The 19,110-nt window shown below is 37.0% G+C and overlaps 1 protein-coding gene across 2 annotated transcripts in view; it reads left to right on the plus strand.

Annotated features, from left to right (window-relative positions):
- TMTC2 (transmembrane O-mannosyltransferase targeting cadherins 2) overlaps positions 1-18,688 on the plus strand; it is a 264,093-nt gene extending 245,405 nt beyond the window's left edge. For both annotated transcript variants that reach the window (XM_086610426.1, XM_086610427.1), the window contains one exon: positions 18,509-18,688. In XM_086610426.1, the coding sequence (XP_086466552.1) occupies positions 18,509-18,688 (180 nt within the window). The remainder of the gene's footprint in view (positions 1-18,508) is intronic.
- The last annotated feature ends 422 nt before the right edge of the window (positions 18,689-19,110 follow it).

Raw genomic sequence — 19,110 nt, forward strand, 5'->3', positions numbered from 1 at the left:
ATCTAACTGTTCTCTTAATAATGTTCATGATTGGCCTTATTTACCGTAGATGTCTATTTATCCTCTATGAAAGTAATTTCCAGTGAAATTTCAGAAAAACAGTATTTTCTGTAGAATATAGTCCTGCTGTGGAGATGGGAATCATTTGTCTTAAACTTCACTGAAGAAGCAAGCATTCGCAAGATTATGTCTATTTATTTCCAAATAGGCTTCATGCAGTTTGCTTTCCCCTGGAGAGCCAAAGGGGAGGGGAGGAATCCAGGGAACAGTTCAGAGAAGGAATCTACTTTTATTTGCTATAATCATTTCTTACAGGACTCTTTTTTCCTTCTTCAATTCTATAGGTAACCTACAGAGATTAGCTTCCCTAGCCCCTGGACCTTTTTGAATACTTTCAAAAAAATGCATTCCCACATTGTGTGTTTACCGTGATCAAAACAAAATCATTTTAGAACCTTCTCAGTGAGAAGCACATATGTATTTGCTCTAGCAATGTTGGCTTGGAGGTATGTTAATCACATTAGTTTAATTTTAACAAATCCAGTTGCATGAAGAAATGAAAGTGGCTTTCTTGGACAGCAAGACGTTTGTGCAGTCATTATTCTGAGTGGGAGTATTGCTGAGGAAGGTCCATATTCAGAGATGATTTCTAGGTGCCCTACATCTTGTAATATTCACAAACCAGGGAATTGTTTTAACAAGTTGTTAGGCACTCTAAAATGTGAGCTTTAAGCTTACTTTGTTGTGGAAAAATCGGCCATCCAGAAACTCTTTAAACTGGCATTCTTTACAAGACTGTGAGATATTGACTAAAGCTTCAGCTTTTATTCAACTTTTAAGACATCATTTGTGTAATAGAACTGCATTTCTAATTTTTTAAGTCTAGACTTGAAGCAGCCAATCTTTAAAAATCTGCTCTAGAACCCCCACATATGGCCAATGGCTCTTGAGAAGAAAGGGCACTTTGAAGTGTGACCTCAAGAGTATTAAATGAAAGAGAGCTCACCATAGCCTTAAGACTTTGAGCCACCACACTGAGCTGATTGGCTTAGAAGCATTCCTCAAGGAGGTGCCGTGACCTGAAAGTCACTACCATCCCAACCACATATTAGTGCTGCTTGCAATCTGGAGCTCATGACAGCTTTAAGCCCCATGTCATCGGCACATTGTCAGAAACAGCTGTTTCCACTCTACCACTTCAAAAGGTCTTGATTAAATGTCTTACTGTAACAACATACATAAAGACACACACATAGAATGAGGGGGAAAGGAGAAATGTACCTATAAGCAAAATAAATATAATTTCCACTAGATGGTTTAATCATGATCTAGGGGACTAAACCATTTCTTGACTTGAAGGGTTTATGTAATCAGTTAACACAATATCATATTAAAAAGCAGTTTCAACAAGTGCTGCTTTTATTTTTTTCCCCAATGCTGGAATACAGTTTTTGTGTCAAAGTCTCCAGGCTTGCAATAAGCTCTACCTCGAGCTGTCTAACAGTTGAAAGAAGAATGCTGGTGATTTCCAGATAATTGACTGTATTTTTATAGCTACTTTATAGATAGCCTGCTTTCAGTGCCTCATTATGAAAAGCATTCGTAATATATGGATTTTATTCATGGCAAGACCTCTAAAAATGAATATACTTCCGATAGTACATACATCTTTAAAAAATAAAGTCGATGTTAGATTTTGTCTTGAAACATGTGTAACCAAGATCTGCTTTATCATGTATTTTTTCCTTAATTGTTTCTGTGCCAAATTTCCCTATTTGACTTTCTCCTGAACGTTCAGTAGTTCTCTCATGTAGCTTTACCAGGCTAGGAGTAATTGTGAGGGAGATGGCTTTAATGCATTTTGCGAGCTTTGTTAAGGGCATGTCCTGTTATTGCCAGGGAGAATTTTCATAAAACTTTTAAGAGCTGCTGCTGTGTTAGTTCTGCTGATGATGGCAGTAATGGATGGGTTAACAGTGATTTTTAAATTGTCTGCAGCTGATCCTCAATTGACAAAAAACTGTCACTGTTCCATGCTTCACTGGATCCACTGCCATCCTCACATGCTCCAGGCATACTGTGTATCCCTCACCAGTGATGAATCTATTGCTCCTGCAGCTCTTTTGAGCAGTCTACCTAGTCCCTGTTATCCAAACCCTACTGGAGTGTCTTGCGGTTGTACTTCTGGTTTCCAGAACATAGTAAGGATAAAGCTGATGTGTTCCTCTAGAGAAACAGTACTTCTATGATTTTTACGCTGTGTATTATTGCCAGTAACGTATGACACTTTCCAGTTGAGAATCCTTGTTTCAAAATGTTCTTCTGTCTATTTATTTGTTTATTCAAAGTAATGAACACATGGCAATCTTTTATCTTTTATCTCTATGTATTGGTGTCGGGAAACGACCACCGAGCTGTATTTTTAGGTAGTTGGGTAGTTAGCATCCAGCAGATTTACCTGTTCAGTTGTCTTCCAAAAGACCTTTATAGAAAATACGAAAGTGGGCATTGTGTGGCAGGTGGAGCTTCTGCTGATTGCCTGCCTGCCCTCCAAGCTGCTCTCAGCTTCTCCAGTCCTGGGTCAGGACTGCACAGCTTCCCACTACCAGCACCAGCTGCTGCTGAGCCTTGCATTGTGTAAGGCTTCCTCTCAAGTGTGCCAAACTTTCTGCCTCAATGATGTGAATGGCTGTGGATTCCTTCCAGCCCAGCAGCACTCTTGGCCTTCTGAAAATGCCTCCTTTCTTTTATCCTAGTGAAGGTGTGAGAAATAAGAAAACGTCCCAAGATCCAGTTCTCCCTCTCTTCCTGTTGCTTCTGAAGCTCTGTTGCTTCCTAAAGACTGCATGAATTGTTATAGGGCATGCAGGACTTTTAGGGACTAAAAAGGATACTGTGGTTTTCTAATGAGAAGACAGGCATGACTGATGTGAACTGTATTTCCAGATGACGTACTCTTAATAGTTTGACTCCAGACAGTTACGAGGGTGGGAGGCTCAGGCATGGATCGGCTCCACTGACAGCGGAGATGATAGTGGAACACCCTCAGAGAAAAGATGACACCACTCTCTGATCTCAAAAGTGTGAGAGAGTACTTTCTTGGTTACTGTAAATTGGATAGCCTTTCCCTGTTGTCAGGCAATAAAAGACTGACTCTGAGATTTGATGTAAGAATAACTGTGACATTTTTCAGCTTGCCTAGCAGAAGGCTGACCTAGCCTAAAGGGGTGCAGAATGGAAAAATTCAAGACAATTAATATTAACTGAATGCAAGCTGCCCTTCATTTCGGATAGAAAGGCTCTTCAGTGTTTGCACAGAAATAGCAACACTTCTCTATGGGAAGAGTTTATCCATGCATGAACTCTGCCCCTTTTGAGTTGTAAAGCTTTCTGAACCTAATTTGGGCCTCCACCTCAATTTTGTTTTATTGTTGTTATTGCATCACCCCTTGCAGGTCCTTATAGAATCATAGAATCATTTAGGTTGGGAAAGACCTTTAGGATCATCAAGTCCAACCCTAAGCCTAACACTGTCAAGTCCACCACTAAACCATGTCCCTAAGCACCACATCTACATGTCTTTTAAGTACCTCCAGGGATGGTGACTCAACCACATCCCTGGACAGCCTTTTCCAATGCTTGACACCCTTTTCGGTGAAGAAATTTTTCATAATATCCAACCTAAACCTTCCCTGGCACAAATTAAGGCCATTTCCTCTTGTCCTATCACTTGCTACTTGGGAGAAAAGACAGAAACGCACCTCACTACAACCGCCTTTCAGGTGGTTGTAGAGAGCAATAAGGTCTCTCATCAGCCTCCTTTTCTCCAAACTAAACAACCCCAGTGCCTCAGCTGCTTCTCTTAAGGCTTGTGCTCTAGACCCTTCTTTGGACATGCTCCAGCACCTCAATGTCTTCCTTGTAGTGAGTGGCCCAAAAACTGAATACAGTATTTGAAGTGCGTCACCAGTGCCGAGTACAGGAGGACAATCACTCCCTTAGTCCTGCTGGCCACACTATTTCTGATACTCACTTCATTCTTCTTGCCTAGTTTTAAGTGCAAGACAGATATGTTATCTCTGTCCAGCTGTCTGGCAAAAACAGTAGGATTTTTTTTCAACAAATAGTTATCTTTCTATATTTTCAATTATATTTGTTCCTGATCCTCCTAAATATTTTAAAGACGCATTCAGTTTTTTTGTCGTGCACAATTGTCAGCTTCAAGACAGGCTTGTGTACAGGCTGTTTTTCTGAATCTTGAAGTATTCCTACTTCAGCGGAGATTAGTGCCTCCCACAACAGACAAAACAAACAAAAAACCCTATACATCATTTCCCATCCCTAAGATCTCCATCAGGGGAAAAAGAAAGAACACAGCCTATTGGAATGGGGATATTTACCTGTAATACTGAAGCAGAGTATCAGGATGAGTTGTATAATTTGAAAACCAATTTACTCAGCTGTGGAAAACACTGAATTTCCTTCGGGAAATACATGAGAATATTTTATAGCCTTACCTCAGAAAATGCTACGTATTTTTTCTCATGCATTTTAGCAGCTCTGTGAAAGCAAAGATTGAACATGCTTTTAGGTGATTATGGAATACTTAAATTTAGTTCTTGATATTGTGATCCATCTTTATGTAAGATGCATGACAGAAAGCTAGAAATCATGTCATTATAGTTTTCAGCTTCAGTTTTGTGAGAGTTAGATTATGGGGAGTTCATTTGTACTCTTTTCTTCTGCTTATACAAGCAGTTAAATATACAAATACCTGAGATCTATTGGCTCACTCAGTGTAATTTGTGAGCTTTGGAATTGAATTAAAATGCCTTTAAGTTGCTGTTCATTTCCCATCTAGAATGATTTGTTATAGATTGATATCCTAATCAATATATAAGTATTTTCTCTGTGCAAGTTCTAAATGACTGAAATGAAAATACATTTGTGTTTCTTCTGCTTGCACAGATATTGCATTGCAGAAACACCATTAACTTGTTTAGAGTTGCTTCTGTTCCTCCTGCATGTGAGAGGTAAATTGGGCTCTGAGGTTCCTGATTTCTTCAAGTGAAATTATACAAGCAGCTGTGAACTCTTCTTAACGTAAAGTTTTTCAAACAGTAAGCTGCATTCCCAGAAACACTCTGCAAAGTAAGCCACAAACTCATTGTCATGGTAATTTAGAGTGCTTTTCATTTTATTTTCAGCTATGAAAATGTTTACAAATTTCCTATAAATATGAATGCTTCTACAGTCTAATTATTGGTGTAATATGTTTTCTGAGTCATTCATCTTTATGAATTGTAAAATATATAGACATGCTTTTCTTTCACAGGGAGAACAAATGTTGGAAATAAGCAACTATATGCCAACTCCTCTTTTCTAATTTAATTAACCTTTAGATCTTCATTAAATCATCCATTACTTTTACCAAGAACTGCCGAAACAGTTATTTTGTGCTTAACACATAATTTTAAAGAACGAAACTATCTGATAATCCATGCACTATTCGCTTAGGACATAGGTCATATAAGGCTTTCAGTATGTCTGGTGGCGGCAATCTTTTGTGCTGCCTAGAGCTGCTGGTAAAGTCTTTTCTTCACAAAAAACATATCCCAGAGTTTTTTGGTTTATGCTCCCATTTTCTGTTGTAGGCTCTGTTGTCCACAGTGTTCAAAATGTTTATGTGATTAAATCTCCAAAAAGTAAGAGACCATGTTTTCACGAAAATCATATAGGTTTTTTATTGGTTCAGTGATGTTTCCTGAGAAGTTAATCACCCAAGTATTAAGATGTATGTTCATGTTATGGTTGGACTCGATGACCTTAAGGGTCTTTTCCAAACTAAATGATTCTATGATTCTCTCTTTTCTCTCTAGGTACCTACCTAGATACAGAATACTGATGTTTTTCCGATCCCATTGGATGATTGTAATTCTCAATGGATAGATTCTCAAAGAGAAGAAATTTTCATACCAAATAATACTTGAGCTATTTTATTGTCAAGACCTTGATTCTGAAATTTTGTAGGACCATGCCTTAGTTAGCTCGAATGGAAATCTTAGTGTCCTCACATTTCTTTTTCTGGCTTTAAATGTATTTTCATTGTGCAAATCTAAAGTCTTTATCTGCTATATAAATACATTCAGTCAACCATCAAAATTATTTGAATAAAAAAGGATATGAGGTCAGCTAGGCCTGTCTCTTGGAGTGCAGTTTTCTTTCATCTAAAGTTTTAGTGTTTTTCATTCACATCTTAGTAGACAGAGAACTTTTTTTCCCTATGATTATTTTTCAGTATGAAAACAACTGTGCAACAGTTGTGCTTGTACTCAACTACGATGTTCATTTTCTGAATTATTCAAAAAATAGGTTAGTAGTAGTATTCAAAAAAACTAATTAGTAATAGGTCACAGCCTAGATTTGTACTACTGATTTAAATAAAAGGAATCATCAAGCTTTGAGATGATGGGAGGTGGTAGTTTGTAAAGATGCAGTCTCTCTGCTGAAATTGTGGAAGTGAAGATGATGTATCGTGGATAGACCTATGCACTTGATAGTGATTCATAGTCTGATAGTAATATGGCAGGGGGTACTATGCTGCCTGCATCATTTCCTGGAGAGACCAAGATTGTCTTTGTCTTGTGAATGTAGCCCTCAGTGTCAATCAAATATAAAGTGCCATGAAATATAGAACTCACAGCAGTAGATGAGCATTTCAGAAATTAAACCATCTGTTTGAACTCAATTAAAGAGAATCCAGCAATGTTCTTCCTAATAGATGATTCTAGTGCTGATTCTGGAAACAATGCAATGAATTTATTATGCAATTAGAACTGATAAGGAAGTGTTTTTAATGCTCATTAAATAAACCCAGCAACAGTACATTCTCAGTAGGATGTTTTGCAATAAATAACTTCCTAATTTTCTTCTTAATCTATACTTCTGATATATTTCTCATTCTAGAAATTATTTTTAGTTGTGAGTTGGCATATCCTACTAGATTTTTTTTCCCCTGCCAGTTCTGGAAAACTTACATTTCTGTTCACAAGATGGTTTTGATGCATCTGATATTCTCCCCTGCCCTCCTGCACCTCCGGGTGTATCTAGGTGATTGTACGGAGGAAAAATGCCCTACAATAAGGCTGGATTTGGTCTGAGATCTCCCTGAGAACTGTTTGCAGACAGCTAGGAAGGGGATGGGTGGCAGGTGTCTGGGTGAAGTAATTTTCTCAGAATTTGTCTTTAAGAGTAACTTTAGTATCAGCTTGAACGTGTTTTTCACAGTCTAGAGATCAGTTGTCTGCTAATGAGAAGATGCAGTGAGAAGGGGATGGATAGGTTTTAATTTCCCCCCAAAACCAGTTCCTTTTTCTTGAGGCACTGTGAGCCGTTGTGTATTGGTCAGCTCTGCATATTGCATTTATGTGATTCTATTTACCACAGTTAGTTGTACAGGAGAGCAAATATACATTGAAGTGTACCTATCCTTTTGAAACATGTCTTCCATATAGTGAAAAGCTCTATAACTAAGCTGAGGCAGTTTTACTAATTCTTCAGGTGCTCCAGTAAAGATTGTCTTCCTGTAACAGTAAGTAACTTTCATCTGATGTTATGGTTTGTAACAGTGCCAGTTGCTTCAGCATCTGGCTGCCTCAAACTCACTGAAAACAATTACAGCGTGAAAGAAAATCTTTTCCAATATAACAACAACAGTAAAAGTAAAACTCCACAATAAAACCCTAAATTAAATTTTGTATGAAGGTTTGCTGTTTGTCTTTTAGATTCCATGGGGTAAATGATTGCTATATTTATGGTTGAATTATTGGGTGGAATTTTATTGTAACTCAGTAGTTCTACTTCATTTCTTCACATTCTGACTGCATTTTATCCGACTTATTTTTTGTCATTTTTGAAAAATCAATACATGATCCTTCATTAATTCTGTTTGAAAAATTCTATTCTGATAGCTGCATTAATGGATATTTTTGCCAATTAGTTCACAAATTGGATATTTTACCCATAATAAAGAAAATGCTTTCTGAACAGATATTATGGAAATTGCACAGGAGGCAAAACTTTTGATTTGAGGGGAAAAATGATCTTTAACAAAAAGATTGCTGATAGGTAGGATCCAAAGTTAATTTCTGTAGGATCCTGTGGTGTTCATATAGAATTGGTGGTGTGTGTAGTGAAAGTATATAACAACAAGGCAAATTAACTTGAGCCATCAACTGCAGAACTGCATAACAGTTCTACTGGCGCTGAATTATAGTTTGCTCCAGTCATGGAGGGCTTTTTCGAGGGCAGTTTGGAGCCAGCATCTCATTTCACTGAGTAATTTTTGATGTTGAATTTCAGAGGCAGGAATTGAACTTTAATTTCTTGGTGCTACTCCTGCAAATACTAGTTGTCCTCTTGTGCCTTCAGAAATAATTAATTAAACCTTTTTAAAAAGGAAAATATTATTCACAGTGTTGCTTCATGCATCTATTTCTTAAAAACGTACTTTGAAGAATACAGATGGTTTCTGTTGGATAAAGAGGAGTTATCAGCATATGCAGTATAAAGTGCAAACTTTCAAAGTAGAATGTGTAGATCTACCACTGAACATGACTTGCTGTTATTGATATTAATTACAAAGCCCTGTAAACATATGTGTCACTGATCAGGTATGGTAAATAAGGCTGCCCTAGCAGAAAGTAATTTTATTTTTTCACAAGTCACAACCTTGTAAAAGCCTAGTGAGCAATTGGTGCTCAGTGGTCTTACTATTAATGATCAAAAGACCAAATTTTAGAAACTACAGCCTTAAAATCTTTAAGCTCCAAGAATCAAAATTAAATCCCTGCACTTACCCTGGAAGTTAATAATTTTAATATGTACTGTAGATGTAATTGCTAAATACTATATAGGGAGCACCTGCAGGTTACTGGCTGCCAAAAAGTAAGGCATGAATTCTTATGAATCACATTGAGCACTGTAATTCAGCATTTTGCAAAGGACCAATACTATGTGCCTCTTTTCTCAGCTGCTCTCATAATCTTGCGAGTAAAACCAAAGTCAAGAAAGAGTGTGGCCATAACCTTTTTGCATTATGCAATACACATGGAAGTGATAGAAGCGAGATGAAAAAGGACAAAAGGAAAGGAAAAAGATTGATATGCAAATACTTCAAAGTTTTCCCTGCAGAAATTTCAGAAAAGAAAGTATTTATGAACAAGATTGTTTCAAACATTTTCGGTTGTGTCTACTCCATAACAAAAATGTGGTTCCTTGAATGATACATCATCTCAAGAGTGTTGCTATTTATTTACAAAGATACAAAATTTACAAATTTTATTTGCAAAATTGCCTTGGTAATATTTCCACATGATGAAGTTGCATTTTTTGACCAATTTGAAAATGCCTTCAAATGCTATTGATAAACCATGTTATTATGGAAATTGTATCACTTCACATGATAGGCATCAATTGTACTTTCCTGCCAGTGAAATTATTACCCACAGAGGAATAACGATTGATTCTGTTGTGTAGGGAAAGTTAGCCACAAGATAGCGTGTCAATTTAGGGGTGGAATGATGGCTAGAATTCATCCTGAAACATCCTACAACGCCTCATAATCTCCTAGTGCTTTCTTTTTTCCTCTTTCCGTAATGCTCTAATATCATGCTTTTTCTTTGGGCTGTCTTGATAGTGATTATGCATAATATAAACTTTGAACCAATTAGCAAGATTCTCACCCTTTGTGCTCAGAGCAAGTATGTCAAGTTGCATAATGGTTTACACAGTGTGCCTGAAAGCTACACCTATACAGCTGCAAATACCTAAATAGTTTTGGAAAACGTACAGCAATGTCAATATGAAACTAGTTCTCAAGCACTGAATTCAGCTGACTACACCTGTCAGCCAAAGGTGCAAAGCCTTGTTTGGCATTTGACATTCATCTGAACAACTTGAGTCAAAACACTGGAAATCTTGTGATTTTGGGATTTCCTTAATTAGAACTTAGCTAACTTTTCAAGGCCAGAAATGAAAATCTTTTCCTTCTGGAGTTTCAGTAGTTGGCTGTTCTACTCAAAAATGGAAGCTCTAAGGCCCTATTTCATATGCCTGTGGCTAGCATCTTGAAAAATGATACAACCTTCTCTGGGTACTGATGTATTTGATCAGTATCTTGACAAAAGTAGACAGAAGATGCATTCATTCTCAGCATTTTTATTTTCCAATGACATTTTATTTGTTTGGATAAAAATAGCTTTTTTAATGCAAGTAGTATATACTGTGAGTATAATTATGATCATAACCTCAGATGATCTGTAAATTAGAGTTTTCTCTGAAGATTAGCCAGTTTTGATTATGTTAATATGGACAGCTATTCTGTCTAATATGCACGTGTGCTATTGGGTTAAGTAGAGCATATTCATTTTTCTTTCAACACTTTACATTTCTTTAAATTTAAAAGTGGGGTTTATCTTTCTTTAGGCAATAACACAAAGCCATTTATTTTTCAGGTTCCCAAGGTTTAGAAAGAAAGTGCATGCAAAAAATACATTTACTAACAGATTCAATTTTGTTGTAAAACACCCTTATTTTTTCTTAATAGGACAAAATTCTGTTACTGGAAGATTTTAAGCAATTTCTATTTGTCATTATGGTAGTACAGATAGCATTGCTATTCAGCAAGTTTCTCACTTGCTGAGAGCATAGACTTCCTAATTAGCTCTAAACCTACTCCTGTTAGATACAGTAAAAAAAAATGTTAAATGTTTTATACCATAATCGTAGCTATGTATGAAAATTATCAAATTGTAGACATCAGAGCACAGTTGGATTTCTATAAACAAAGTTTAAGTTATTTGAAGATTTTTTTTATGAAATCCTAAAGTGCTAGGAGAACTGGGTAAGATTATCATATCCTATACTGATGAAAACATTTGAGCTAGAAAACTAAAAAGTTTAATTAGAAACACTTTCAGGCCTGGAAAATGTTGTGGGTTTTTTTTTTAATATAACCATAATATTAAATACTCATAACGTATGTTCCTGTTTAGCATTTATTATGGTAATATGAGTATGTTATCTAAAAATGTCCATCACGGTTTCTATATAAACTGAGAGTGATTACTAGAAGGTTTTTGAAGCATAAATCAAAGCAATTGATGCATGGCCATTGGGGGAAAAAGTCTAGATACACAGAAATTACAAATGTAAGTACATTTCTGTGGCACTTTTTCAGCTGTTGTTATGATGTGCAGCCTTTACCAGTTGTAACACATGCTTTTGTTAACTTGCTGATACACAAAACAGTGTACTCTGAGTTTATATAAAGGCCAATGGTAGAAAGCTTTTCAACAGCAAGATGTAACCTGTATCCACATCTGCTTGTTTGGTTTTGAATAACTATGTTTTTAAAACTCTGAGCAGTCTCTGAAGGTTAAGATGAAAAAGATGTTGAGGAAAAAAAGTCTCCACTGGCTGGAGAACATTGATACTAAAATGTCCCCTATTGATGTGATAATTTGAGAATTAAAGTAGACTGCTTGGTGCTTCCTTTCCATGCCAAGTCTAGAACTCTTCCCTGACTCACAGCTGTGGGTTTCCTTAATGATGCCGATGTCTAAATCTACAAGCAAACGGAATAATTTCACAGTTTGCTTGTTGATGAAAACTCCCACATCCATCACCCATAAATATGGTAAAAAATGGTAAAAAAAACCTTCCTTCACTTTTAATTTCTGGTTTAAAATGTACACATCCTATAGTTTTCAATTTTTACACAGTCTTCAGTGTGTGACAGCACACAAGATTAATGCATACAAACAATTCCCATGTGTATTCTCCCTTCACCAGGCAGGTTAAAGTGTCATCTGCTTTGCATGTCCAGATAAGAATGTCCAAATGTAAACTAATAAAAAAATCTTTTACAAAATGTATGTGACCTAATATTTATGTAGTATCATCAGTTGTAAAGGTGGCCAGGTATTAACTCCTGTTCTTCTGCCTTATTAACTTGATACGTTAACTTGATACGTTATCCTAACCTGAGACTATTACATAAATAGCATTCAACAGAAACTGTATTTTTTTCCTATCTACCCACTTTACTTTTTGTGTGTTTTCTTTATTAACGTACTTTTTTTTTTTTTTTTTTCCTGGTAGGTTTTCACCTTCCCTGGAGATTAGTAATTTGTTACTTTGGTGAACAAAATATGAATAGACCACCAAATGAAGTCTCTTTCTGTTTAATAACATATTAGTAAATAATAACTAAGGTTGTTCTCTGTCAGCCTTAACAACGTAGTACTTTTAAAGATCATGACCAAATCCAAGGATCCATTCCCCTCTAGAATCTAGGCTTGTTGTTAGTTAGATTTATATAGCTATGTATGTTAGTCAGTCTTAAGGTAATTAGATTGGGACACAGGCTTCCTTTACAGCAGAAGTTTAGGTCCATTTCTGACTAATAGAGCTATGGAAACTGTCCACTTTGCAATGTTAATTCAAATTAGCACATGCAGGGAGAATGTTTTTCTCTCCATTTCCTATCTTTTCACTATTTAAGCTGAAAGCTGTTCTCGACACAAAAGAATACTTACAAAAATTCTTCATGAGCAGACTTGCAATTTAAATAATGTACTTAACTGTCCTAGACGAGAGCATTCTTCCATTTTAAGAGTTTGCAAAGATGCTGATTTTTTTGTTTTCCAGCAGAATTGAATGCTTTACTGTCTGGGTTGATGCCACAGGAAATCCCTCTCAACTCTGAATTTTATGCTTTTTTATTCTCTCTGATCCATAATATTTTGCCATACGTCCTGTCATCTTGTTCCAGAATGCTTTTTGCACCAAGTTATCAGTTCCTAGACAATTTAATCTTGTCATCTTAGCCAGCTTACTGGAGATTGATGTTTTAGTTGTGATTCATGTGCTGTTTGGAACAAAGTACCAGACACGGTATATGCAGACTGCAGTTCTTAAGAGATAAAGAAGCCTTATAGCATAAAGAATCAGGTAGAAACATGATTCTCTGGAAGGAATAACTGGCGTTTGTCTTATCTGGAAACTCTAGGTTGCTCCTATAGAAAGATCTACTTCCATGTGTCACACTCTGCTGAATTTACAGTGTTATCAATGGATTGCATTGGAGCATAAGATCTATTTGGCAGCAACCATCTCACTAAATGTCCCTCACCTGCCTCTCCTTTTACCTTCTCCCCCCACCCCTATGCTTTAGAGTAGTATGCTTATGTTTTGGGGCAACTGCTAGGTCATAGTTTTACTCAAAAGTTGTGAGTCTGTCAAAAGCAAGTGCCACCCCTGAAATGATTCTGTTGTCCATGGTTATCTTTAGCGATAAAAAAGGAGCTGTTGACGTTTTGATTGCTTCAGAAAATACTATGTTATGCTACAGCAACAGTAATAAAAGTTCAAATGAAAATTCTTGCCATCACTGTAGAAGGACAAAAAAGGCATGACAGCACATTATCCCATGGTCAATGATAAGATGAAGCAGTCCATCATGCTCTGCTCTCATGCTTAGTGAGCCATTCTACAACTAATGTTCTGCTACTTCACTACTCACCCATTGTACCTCCTATGTATCTTCAGTTATCAAAGAGAAACATCTGAATTCTTCACCCGTGTTGAACTCAAAGTGCTGGGATGAAATATTCACGTGTAAATGACGTTTTGTGTCCTTCTTTAAGTATGGACTTTACTCATCGGGAAGCCTTAAAAGAACAAGTGTCCTTAATTGCACTGTTTTAAAACAAAACACTTAGCCTCTGTGTTTCTGATGAGTTGGCCATGCTGATTGCATTATTCATTAAACAATCCTGGGGGGTTGTTTTGAAACATCTACAAGATCACAAGCTGCACAAATTCATGAAGAGCAAGAGGAATAGTGGCAGCATCTTTTCAGTGACCTTTTAAAATGGCTAAGTGAGAAGTAGCTTGCAATTGTGATTGTGATGGAGTAAAAATTGGCATGATTTTCTGTGTAAGTAGCCCGGCAGCAACAAAATGCACTTTCATCTCAGAATCTGCTGCCCTGGCCTCGGTGGTGTTGAGCAGAGAAGGTCATCTCTAAGCAGAGCTTTGGGGAAAACAATTTCAGATTTCATTGCTTGTGTTTCAGCTGTTGTTTGTTCATGCTTGTCTGCCATGCAAGAGTGTTTTTGAGCTAGGTTAAGTGTTTGTGTATTTTTTTCTCTCTCCATAACATCTTAGTTATAGAGTATGTAGGAGTAAACTTGTCTTCTTCTGTTTGGGACTGTTCTTCTGACATGTTGTTTGCTGTATGTGGAGCCAGAAATGGTGAATGAGGAATCAGTTAAATCTGTGTCATTAACATTCAGTCTGTTTATGAGTCCAATACTGTGCTTGGTTTCATTAGTCTAATCCTGAAATACTACTCAGAATTATTTTGAATTATTTGGAGATTCCATAGTTCTCTAATTTTAGAGAGGACTTTAATTTACGATAAAATGTTTGCACGCCCCAACGCTCTCTTTTTATTTTGGTAGTATAGAGAAAGTTTGAAAGAATTATCGTCAATGTAAACCAGAAACACCTCAGGCAACTAAATGGATGCCTTTTGCTATTTTGTTATTCATTAACTACTCTGTTATTTCTTTCCCCTCCTCCTCAGGAGCACTTCCCTCCACTTTCCAAAAAAAACCACTAAGGAAACAAGCACACCACGATAAAAATGCTAATAAAGGAAATAATTCCCAATAGACCATAAAAGACAGCATTTATAACCCCGATAGAAATGCCAGTCAGCTTTTTTTGATGTAAAGCATCTGTCTCCAAAAGGAAATGAAGGCAGGCCTGTTTCTCCTTGCAAGTCTCTGAAGTAGTAGGTGGTGTCATTTGTTATACAGTGCTACAAGTCCCGTGTTATTGCACTGGTAGCTGCTGACTGCCTTTGGTAACGTACTGAAAGGTTTTATCAGCTGTCTTTAATAAAAGACAAAGTATGTGAAGAAAAACTATAGCAAATGTCTCTTGCTCTCTTGTCCTCAGACCATCATTTATAGGTGTCAGAGAGTGGTGGCACTGATGTATAATCTTGCCGTTACCCAAAATTCTTGCGACTGTTACAATGAACCATAGATATAGGGGTGGTTGATACAGTAGTAAGTTAGGAAGCAGTCTTTCCAAAATCCTGTGCGCTTCCTCATTTGAAACGCGATGAAGTTGGAATGACCTTTCAGCACTACCTGGAATGAGTTACCAGTTTACATTTTGCATGGGTACATGTTTAGAGCATTAATGCCTTAAAATGTTTTGAGTCTCCAGGAAATCAGGAGTGATAAGTAGAAGTTGGAAAATTTCATGTTCAGTTAAAAGGCATGCAGTTTGTTCTTTTTTTAGATGTTTTTGTTGCTTGCTTTAGTGAAATGATATATCAAATTAAATACATGATGGCAGAAAAATTGTCTTAGCTAGCCATATAGTCTTATATATGACGTTCTTTAGAGTGCTTGATTAGTACCGTACACATACCATATTTTCAGGGGCGTGTGAAGGAAATGGAGAGGAATTCTGGAAGCCATATGAGACAACTGTGTTACTTCCTACAAAATAAGTTTGTGGGTGCTGTAGGATTAGCCCTGAGCACATTTTAATGTATGTCTTATTTAATACGAGTTTTTCTGAATTTTAAGTTTTTTAATCCTTAGCCATTGTAAGCTTTGTCTAGGTGCAAACATATGCACAGTTATATTTCAAGTGAGAAGACAGTTCTGTAACAATAACTGTGCTCTTGAAAAAAAACTATTTGATTCATGACCTCTAATTAGACAATTAAGGGGCAAAATTAGTGGGAATGGACCATCCTACTCATGATATGAGAAAAGTATCTCAAACAATCTCAAATTTAAAAATAAATGAATAAATAAAATATACGAATATTTAGACAGCCATTCATGTGCAGTGGAGCTTTTTTCCGATCGTTCTTCACTTGCATCACTTCAATTAGTACCCAGAATGTCTGTAATTAAGGAGTTTATTATTCCATTATAAAATAGTGTGCAAGTTTGGCACTGCACAGGTGGAGCTATGTTAATGTGGCTGCTGATAAGTGTTGTCCATAGCAAAGATTACATTTCAGAGGCTTTTTTTTGTTTCGATTTTTAGTAGAACAAATTAACTGACAGGGGTGGTGGAAATAATCTGTCAGAGTAAAGCAAGAAAAATTAAATCTAAAAAGAACATATTTAGATTCCGCTGCATTAGCATTATGATGTTTACAATAGAGAGGGCTGAGCTCATTTTGTTTTGCTTAATTTTGAAACTCTGGAAGCCAGTTGTTCTGAAAATTTGATGTGTTGCAGTTCTTTTTGAGTTTCTGTGATGCATTTGTTAATAGGTGAAAAGAAGCAGGAAGAAAACTGAAAAAATATGAAATATTTGTAGGATATAAAACTAAAAAATTTTCTGAACAACATTTCTACCACAAAATTTAGGTTTTGGACACAAGAATTATGGGGGGGTGCAGGTTGAAGCTTGGTTGAGAAGGATAAGAGTAATGTGTTTAACTTGCTAGTGGAGTGGTTTGGAACATAGGTAAGTCTTCATCCTAATGACTTCCTATTACCACATCAGTCTGGGAGGCCAATGCTCATGCATATTTTATTGGCCTTATACCTACCATATTTTCCTGAAGGTGTTGTTACTGAAGGGCTCCTAAAGCATATGAACACACCCACCCAGTAGTCTGAAGCTGCGTTTCCATGTGACTTCATATTTTGAGTATTGCATTGTGCTCAATTGCTGAGTGGTGTCGTGAAACACTTACCCTCTGAGGCAACACTCTGTGACTTTGAAGGTGAGTGTTCCTGAAGCTCATTGGAAATGATAGTGACGTGAGAGGGAGAATCATAGTGAACAGTATTTTTTCCCCTATGTCGTGGGTTAGGCTGACCCTCCCACACAGCCGGTCACTCCCCCTCCCCCACCCCCAGGAATGAGGGAGAGAATTAAAGGATAAACGGGAAACCCGTGGGTTGAGATAAGAACAATTTAATACAGATGATTTAATACACAGTGTAGGTGCTCACCACCCCCTCGTATGCGAAGCCCGTCTCATCCCGAAGCTGCAATCCCGGACGAACGCGAGGCCCCGAAATAGAGAGGGGCAGAGAAAGAGAGAGATAGTACTCCGAGAGTGGGAGTACTGGGAGAGAGAGGGGGGAAAAAAAGGCAATAGAGCGAAAGCGCAGCAAGCGCAAAAGAGCAAAAGCGGCGAAAGAGCCAAAGCGCAAAAGCCCTTCTGTCCGGCTGCCCCTCACTTTTATACCGGGCGTGACGCTGCATGATATGGAACACTAATTGGCCAGTTTGGCCCTCAATCTTAAGTTCCACCACAAATCACAAGGGGAATCGTGTCCCCCTTGTCCCATCTATGCTCCCCCCTTATCCCGCCATGCTTCTGCACTCCGGCACACTGAAAAGTCCGTGGAGTCTCATGTCCAACCACAAACATCAGCTTGCTATCAGCATTCTTCTCAGAGCGAGCCTCTGAGTAAAACCAAAACACGGAGCTCTTCTAGCTGCTAAAAAGAAGAGCTAACTGTCCCAGCTAAAACTGGGACACCCTATTTCTTTGAAATGCAAGGTGCTGGTTTGTCAAATGCCTTTACTATGCTCTCAGGAGTGAATGAATACCTTAGGTACTTGCGAAAAGGTAGGTTAGACTGTTCTCTTCAGCTTCGTAAATCTGCTTTTCTGCCCTTGTAGTATTTGTTAACTCTAGTAACCAGGCATGTATAATTATCGTGAAGAACCTATTATTTAATAGTGGAATAATCTGAAGATGGAAAAATAAAAAACATTTTGTCTTTGCTAAAGATGGAAAAATTGTTAGTAATGTAAGAAGCTTTTTAATGGATTTGTAAGGAAATTTTCATGTCTTTGTTATTAAAATAGCATGTGTTTCCACTATTGTTAATTTTGTTCAGTCGTTCATTAAGAAATAATTGCCACAGCTTGAATTTAAATGGATATCCTACGTCCCCTGAACATCCTTAGAATCTGAGAACAGATCGTATTTTCTACTAGTTATAATTAAGACAAAGAAAAAAAGGGAAGCGTTCCAATGTGCTAACTATTCCCAAAGATTATAAACTCTTTATTGGCAATGGGTTGAATTAAAATTCAATTCTTGTCTTTAATCCACTCTTGGATTACTTTAATTTTTCTCTTGGAAACTGTGCTATGCTGACATTACCACATGTAAAGCTTTATGAGTCCTGTGTTTTCTCACTGAAGAGAGAAGTCTATGTCTGTAGACACCAGAACTCACCTTGTTTAAAGCACAAAGTATACAGCAGCTGTTCAGAAACTTTTTCTTGTTATCTCTATTCGCTTAACTTGCTAAATTGCTTCCATGAAAAGTCTGTAAACATAAGGGAATAGTTTGTTTAACTGGAAGAAGATTGTCTGAAAAAAAGATTTGAAAATATTCCTAATATTTGTTTCCTTTTTTTTTTTGTACCAGTATCCAGCTGCCCTGATGAATCTTGGAGCCATTCTCCATCTGAATGGTAAACTGAAAGAGGCCGAAGAAAACTACCTCCTTGCTCTTCAACTTAAACCCGATGATGTCATCACTCAGTCCAATCTTCGCAAATTGTGGAATATCATGGAGAAACAAGGTTTGAAGACATCCAAAACATGATGAAACTCTGAACTTTTTTTTTCTTAAATTGGTTAAAACCACGAACTAGAACTTCCACACAGTTGTCCAATCAGAGAACTCTTTGGACTTGACTGCAAGGATCAAAGGTCTTAATTGCTGCTAGAAGAAGCTATTCTGCTTTTTTGGCATAAATTTTTTTTCTAGATAAATAGAAAAAGGGAGACTTTGAGATATTTGTGAAGTACTTGTTACCCCACAAAATTACGTAGAACCATAGCACTTGAGAGAAGGTTTTGTGGCATATTTGGTAAATCATTGCAAATCCCATATTGCTCACTTTCGAGTGAGTACTTGAAGTGTATACTGTCATAGAAATACTAAGGGAAAATTGTACAGTATACACTAAGCCATATGGGAGTTAAAGTGGTAATAGTAGGTTAAAGTATTTTGCTGATACTGTA

The sequence above is a fragment of the Tauraco erythrolophus genome, chromosome 4 (assembly GCF_009769465.1).
Source record: "Tauraco erythrolophus isolate bTauEry1 chromosome 4, bTauEry1.pri, whole genome shotgun sequence".
In the NCBI taxonomy this organism is placed as follows: domain Eukaryota; kingdom Metazoa; phylum Chordata; class Aves; order Musophagiformes; family Musophagidae; genus Tauraco; species Tauraco erythrolophus.